Source organism: Melanostigma gelatinosum (genome assembly GCF_949748355.1).
Source record: "Melanostigma gelatinosum genome assembly, chromosome: 23".
In the NCBI taxonomy this organism is placed as follows: domain Eukaryota; kingdom Metazoa; phylum Chordata; class Actinopteri; order Perciformes; family Zoarcidae; genus Melanostigma; species Melanostigma gelatinosum.
In genome coordinates, this window is record NC_136656.1 from 15090147 (window position 1) to 15097732 (window position 7586).

Below are 7586 nucleotides of genomic sequence, written 5' to 3' on the forward strand. Positions count from 1 at the left end.
ATCAGATTGAGGGCCGTAAAAGGTTCGTCCTGTGTTAATGGTGAGTCAAGTATGTTGATTTGTTCTTTGTTAAGCTGTGCTAAATCAATGCTGTTGAGAAATGAATTGATGTGTTCTTGATTTGGGTCCTTTTCTGATGAATATAGATTGGCATAAAAACTTCTGAAAATTTAATTTATTTCATCGGGTGAATTTGTGGGCTTCTCTGCTGAGTTCTTAATGATTGAGATTGTTGTTTTTTCTTTATTTTGTTTAATTTGATTTGCCAAATATTTACAGGACTTATTGCTCTGGTGAAAATGTTCTTCTCTAAGTCTGTGTATGAGGAATTGAGTTTTATTATTTATAATTTTGTTTATTTGGAATTCATTAATGATTTCGAGTCGGTTGATTTGTTGTTCCAGTTCAGCTTCTTGTTGTTTTTCTTTCTTTTTTTTGTAAACGGAGAATGAGATGATTATTCCTCTTAAAACTGCTTTCCATGTTTCCCACAGAAGGGTTGGTGATGACTCTGGGGAATCATTTATTTATAAGGACTCCCACTCTTTTTTAATGAGACTGTCGAACTGGGGGTCTTTGAGAAGAGATGTGTTGAAGCGCCATCTAGTCATAGGTTTATGTATGGCAATTCTTATCCATATTAATGTTACGGGAGCATGGTCGCTGATAATGATAGGTGTAACACTACACAGTATAATAATCGAATGCGGATATTAAAAAAAGGGGGCATACCTAGACTACAGCGGGCGGTTGTCCGTAGTCTTGAAATTTATTCCGTAGTCTTGAGGTTGAAATTTTTAATTTTCAACTTCCAACCTCCAAGTGTTCCAGGTGTAGGGCCAAAACATAACCAAAAAAATGGCTGATTTTGAAAAACTGCACAACTGAACTCTCATGTAAACAACCCAGAGGAGGGAACAGAATGCAGGAGGTAACAGACGCATTATACACTTTACTTACGGACATCAATTAACATGCAGAACAGGTTTTACTGGGAATGTGTTTAAGTAAGTACAGGCAAATGTACCTTTCATTGCCATTTAGTTGATGGTATACCATTAACAATGTATGCTTCTATTGTTGTTTGATGTCAGACAACAGCTTCTTTGTGAAGTTGGGGTAGATGGATTTTCCCAGAGTTGATAGGAACGCCATTGTACATTGTAGACTAGTTCCAAGGCTTCTGGGACGCAGCATTAGTGCAAGACAAGTCAAGACGTCCCCAGTGAAAAGGTCTATTTTTGCTTTAAGTCACAGTGTGGGGTCGACCTTTGGAACATAAATTAGTTCAGCTGCAGTTTAGCTGTGGTTCAGCTGAACTTGTTCTGGTTTTGACACAGCAATCAGGTCCAACTTAGCATGCAGCTACGCGATTTTAAACCCAATGATTTTCCAGTGAGCTGAACTTGTTCCAATAAAGAGTCGCCCCCCTCTGTCGCGTCACACACACCTAAATCACGCCCGTAGCTGCCAGTAACTCCTCACAGGACACTGATTGGTCCGTAACACAAACGCTTTACTTGAACCCTGACAAGATCGATTCTTGTGTGATCTTGTGCTCTCGTGATATTGCGGGAATCCATCTGCCGTCCAGGATAATAGTGGCATAGCAACAGCCCCATGAAGTTTCATGGTGTTAGCAAACAGTTTCTCCCTTTCAGAGCAGACACAGAACATTAGCAGTATGTAAAGGCCAATTCATACCTTCCTCGTCTGTGGTTTGTGTGATGTAAATGTCGCCCATGGGTGGCATAGCATATGCTCCAGTTTAGTTACACACTCCAGTCCAGTTGGTACCTCTATCTGGTTTGCCAAGACGAAGAAAAAGATCAAATGGATGCTTGTTATGAAGAGAGGTTGTTCGAGGAGATCCGCCGTTACCCATATTATTGTCTCTAAAAGAATACAAAAGACTCCTGGTAAACAGCATTATGTTGCATTGCTGCTCCCAAATAGAATAGCGTGTGGATCGGGTAATATGCATGCTTGGAATGCCAACCGACACAGACCCTCAATTGGAGTATGAATGGATCGACGTGCACGTCTGCGTGATTGGTACTAGTCTGCGGACGCAGATAGTATGTCAAAAGCTTTAGTCCAACATTTACTCTCCGATGGGCAGTAAAGACTCATTCTGAGCTGAAACAAAACAATGGCACATAAATGAGGTAAATGGTAGGGCAAACATTGTTTGCAGGTTTAAATTACAGCAGTAGTCATTCATTGGCGAGTTCTCTGTTGAATGACAGAGGATAGAAAGCTGCTGAATTGTCCTCTATTGGCTGAGACTTTCTAGCATCTTTCACTTCAGGCCACACCCCAATCAGTGATGTCACAACAGGTGTTTCTCATCAGTTTCAAAGGCAAAACATCTTCTGTCACTAATTAGGGTCTAACCTGAAGTGCAACATGCTAAACGGTTTCTACAGCAAAGAGCAGTGCAGCACTGCTTAATATCTTCTTCTGTCGTCATATTTGATCCTCCCATTTCTGACTCTGTTTACATCTTAGCACTCTATTTCTGTCTTTATCTCACACACACACACATATATTTGTTTCATCGTTCTCCTTATCCATCTCAGAGCTGTGTCCCTGTTGTTTCATCTCCCCGCTGACCTCCGTTAGTCGGCATCTCGTTAGGAACCACAGGCACAGTGGAGAGAAGTTCAGACAGGCACTCTATGTATGTGTATATGTGGTTGCGTGTTGACAAGTGCTCATTAATGAAAACAGCTGTGCCCTCAGTCCTCTTGGAAAAAAAACATTCAGGGAAGTAAACATGCAAATATGTTCCCTCACTTAAACATCCTCTCTCCTCTGACAAAACCAAAGGGAAGATTATTTCCTCTTTACTTTTCATTAGAGTTCCATTTTAGTTTCAGAATGGTTGAACTGAATCTTAATCACTTTGAGATTTGCATTTGGTCAAACTGCCGGCAGCCAGCAACAGAGAGGGAATGGCCTGTGACATGATGTCAAAAATGTAAAATACTCTGGCATGCAAAATATTTTTTTCATTTAATATTTATTTTCCTATTTTTTATATCAATTTAAACAACTCCTTCATTTACAGTTCAAATAGTAAAAATACAATTCTGTTTAAAACATATTATTAGAGTTGTTTGGCTGCAACCAACAAGGATCAAAGGTCTCTTTTCAAACCGAAGAGGAAGTGGATGAACTCAGACAGTTCCTAGAAAGATGGACATTGCAGGGTTTATTTTGTGAAGTTTAAGCTGGTGGAGGAAAAGTTGCTGTTTCATCGAAATATAATCTCAAACATCATTACTCGACTAAACTCTGAGAAATACCAGGGACACCGAGAAACAAACGAGCCACGCAGCTCCAGAGACTTGAAGTCTCAGCAATGTCTTTTCCATGAAGCCAAGAAGGATGCTGCTGCCATTGAAGCAAGTTATGAGGTTAAGTTAACCGCCAAAGCAGGAAAGCCATTCACCAAAGCGCAATTTCTGAAGAATTGCATGTTGTAAATCACTGATATTCTACGTCCAGAAAAGAAGAGCTTGTTCAACAATATCTCTCTATCGGCAAACACATTGGCAATTTAAGCCATTTACTTTAGGAGTATTAATGGCCAATTAAAAGTTCCAGAAGAGTTGCTGAGTTTGTGTGTGCAGCCGTACCACAGCCAAGGATAGATTTCAGCACATTGAGACCCCTGTCCTAAAGAAACCCCTCAGGATTTGATGTTGATGTTGACAGTTTAATCTCAGACTGTGATGTTTTCCTTGTTGTGATACCTGAACAGTTTCTTCTGTCCTTGGTGTCACAAGTGGATAAAAACACTTTTGCAAGTTTTTGCATGTAGTAACCCGCTCTTGGAACGAAGTGTTAATATTGTTCATTGTGTTAAGATACAAGTCCTTGATGGTTCTCTTTTTGTCGCGTTCTTTTCATCAGCGAAATTTCCATTGACTTTTTGAATCAATATGTCTGCTTTAGGTTAAAGATTATAGTTGAACTAAGCAGTTTCTTCTCTCTGATGCAGATTGCAGAGCTGGTTGCCACTGAGTTCTTCGAGCAGGGAGATAAGGAGAGACGGGAGCTGAACATTGAGCCCACTGTAAGTGTCGGAGTTTATTCTGTGTGACCAACACCTCTCTAAGCTATGGTGTGCCTCAGGGATCCGTAACGGGTTTGTTTGGCCAGGTTGTTGTCATCAAAAGACATGGCCTCTCATTTAGCGCTATACTGATGATACTCAACTGTATCTATGTGTGTTCCCTGATGACTGGAGGGACTATTGATGTCTTAAATAATTGCACATTAGATATATATTTATGAATATTCTTAAAGTCGTTTGCTTAAACCATGACATAAATCAGGTGTTTATAATTATAATTACTATTATTTTGTATTTGTTATTATATTATGAATCATATCTTATGGAAAGTCACACGGACTACCATTTATTATCCTTAAAATCAGCCTCCTGCCAGTTTGTCTGTGCCTCTGTCATAAATAACATGTAGTGTTGATTAACACTATGTCATTTGTGTGAATTGTGTTCTGATTGGTGTGCTAATTGTATTATTGCTGGCTGTGCAACAAATTGCCCCACGGGGATAATAAAGATGACCTTACCATAGAGACAAACTAACCAGTTATCATGGCTTTATCTGGCTCCATTACTTCAATGGGCCCTTGTGGCATAATTATGAATCCCATAACTTTACCCTGCGTAGTTTGTTGAGGTTAGGCAACTGATCAAATAAACAATAAATAATTATTGATTATCTTTTTAGAGTAATTTCATGGTGACAGCCTCTCCAATGTGAGGATTTGCCACTTGTATTTGCATGCATGATGGAAAATGAAAAATCTTTGAGTTTTTGCCTTATGACAAAACAAGCAATTGAAATCTGTCACTACATGATGTTAGATGTCATGGACAGTTTGTTCATTTTGTTTACATGTCGTTTTTTTCAATCCTTTTACCTTAGGACCTGATGAATCGTGAGAAGAGAGATAAAATACCCAGCATGCAGGTGTCCTTCATTGATGCCATCTGCACTCAGTTGTATGAGGTAAATCCAACAATTTAACAACAAATTGACTGTTTTTGTTTTGCGAGAAACCAACGTACCGAATGAAAAGCTGGAAAGGGCATTTTTTTCAATGCCAATGATGGACAATCTTTTCATTATCTCCCCCAAAGATGAATTAACATTTTCTTTGTCACTGTCAGACTTTGGCTGGCATGTCGGAGTATTGCTCCCCGCTGCTGGAAGGATGTCAGGAAAACCGGCAGCATTGGAAGCATTTGGCCGAGGAGTGCGAGAAGGGGCTGGTTAATGGCTTGCTGTGATCCCAACACCAGCACAAATCTCCAGGGTCCTTCCTGTCCAACCTGGTCTCTCACAATGTCATGAAATTAGCATGACATCTAAAAAGACAAATGAGATCATTTCTCGAACAAGAAAAGATTGTCTGATGAAAAAAAACACAGTAACGGGGCAGACACACTTTCCTTCAAATTGACCAACTCTTGAGCAGGTTCAGGTCCCAACTTATGCTGAGAGTTTTGCTTACACATGGAAAATAACAAGTTTCCTGGAACTTTGGTCTCATTGTAGGTTTGTCCCTTCCTGTCTGTAATAATTAGGTTGTGCTCACCAAGTTAAATACTCTGATCTAGGAATGCGGCAGCATCACTAAAAAAGACTCAGAGTTATGCTAGCAGTCAGGCTTTGCGTCGGGACAGCAGTGCTTTGAGTTAAATGCTTCCATAAGCTTTACAACCGTTCTGATCATCTAAAAGCTGACTTTTTGTAACAATATCGCCGTGTTCCCAGATATCAGCAATAACTTAACTGAGTACATAGAACAGAAACAATGGCTAGATCTATGAAAATAAGACCCAGCTTGTAATATACCTTAACATAAAACCTTAAACTCTAACTCCCATGACAATGAAGTGCAATGCTGTGCTCATGACACATAATCCTTGTTTCAGAGGTCATGCTCATTTCGCCAAACTGGGTGAGACTTGTCCTCCTATCGTCACCATTTTTCCATGGGCGTCACTCACCAGAGAAAATAACAGAGTCCGCACTAAGCTATATTTATTACATTCGCCTTTTTTATTTTTGCACAGAGTGGCTTTCATCGTGAAGTCTCACATATTATCACTCACAGGTAATAACATTTAGGGGAACACTGAAGTCCAGATATTGTACCAACTATATAGTTTACATAGCGTCACAATAATCTGATACGCTTGTTAAATGCCTTCGTTCACAGAATACACACACAAGGGTCTTTTGTAACTTGTTTTCACTCATTGTCTTGTCTATTGTATATTTATTTGATATATTTATTAGAGTTTCTATATCGTACGGTCCTCCTTTTGTCACGAGCACACAATGCTTTATATGGGAAGTGTAGTTTTCATAATTTAACAAATCCTGTCTGCTTTTTTGAAGGACCTTTCTTAGGAACAACTATTTCAGATGAAATGTAGAATGTACTGTTTTGTGTTGTTTGAAACTTAGAATTATTTTTTTTTTCAAAATGTAAAGGAGCCAAAGACCAGGTCTACATGTTTCCACTGCCTTGTGATAAAATAGGACCAATTCACAATTAAAAGAAAAAAAGTTTGTATTTGTCCACGTCTCTGCATCCGTTAATGCTTTCCCACTATACGAGGCTGTTTGTGTTACTTTATTATATATTGAGTGATGAAGTAACATTTGTGTTAAATTGTGAGCAGCCTGACCAGCCAGTGTCATGATTTACTACTAGGTCTCTTTCATTTCAGTTATGCTCTGTCTATTGCATAACTGGACTTTGCTAAAAACCAACCAATAAGATGGCACAAGGATACCATTTATCTCTGGTACACTCTGTCATGTATTAACACCTTGTATCCATCATCAAGCTTCTCTTATTGAATTGATGTACAAGAAATTCACCAAGAGAGAAAAGATTGGCCCAAATACTTCAGACAGTTTCTACTTCTACTGCAAAGTCTGATTGTATCAACGAAACTTGGTGAAAATAATTCAGAAAGTATCAAGGCTTTATGCTGACGCGGGTTCTTTAAAGATACAAATGACACTCAATCACATGGAGAGGAACACTGCTGCATCGCTGCAATGGTTACAACGTTCTAGTACAGTGCATCAAGTATTCAGAGCCTTTCATTTTTTCCCAGTGTTATGTTGCAGCCTAATGCTAAAATCTTTTATTTTCATTCCCCCCCCCCATCAATCTGCACTCAATATCCCATAATGACAAAGCAAAAAAAGGTCATACGAATATTTTTGCAATTAAAATAAGAAAATAAATATCACTACACTTGAAATTGAAATTTGTATTGCCCACCTCTGAGAGGTTTGATTGGTGATACAATATATTGGACATGAGTTGGAAAGGCAGACACCTGTCTGGTCTCACAATGCACACCAGAGCAAAAACGAGCCGCGAGGTGGAAGTTCAGAGATAGTATTGTGTCGAGGGACAGATCTGAAGAAGGCAACAGAAACAACATGTATCGCATTTCCCAAAAATACCTCTCTTGAGCAGTGCGCATGAAGATGGCGGCGGGAAGCTTCCGCGTCAGG

General features: G+C 39.3%; 1 protein-coding gene across 1 annotated transcript in view; it reads left to right on the forward strand.

The window, feature by feature from the left end:
• pde5ab (phosphodiesterase 5A, cGMP-specific, b) overlaps positions 1–6629 on the forward strand; it is a 66193-nt gene extending 59564 nt beyond the window's left edge. The window contains exons 20-22 of the mRNA XM_079295748.1: positions 4010–4084; positions 4965–5048; positions 5210–6629. Of these exons, the coding sequence (XP_079151874.1) occupies positions 4010–4084; positions 4965–5048; positions 5210–5329 (279 nt within the window). The 3' untranslated portion in view covers positions 5330–6629. The remainder of the gene's footprint in view (positions 1–4009; positions 4085–4964; positions 5049–5209) is intronic.
• The last annotated feature ends 957 nt before the right edge of the window (positions 6630–7586 follow it).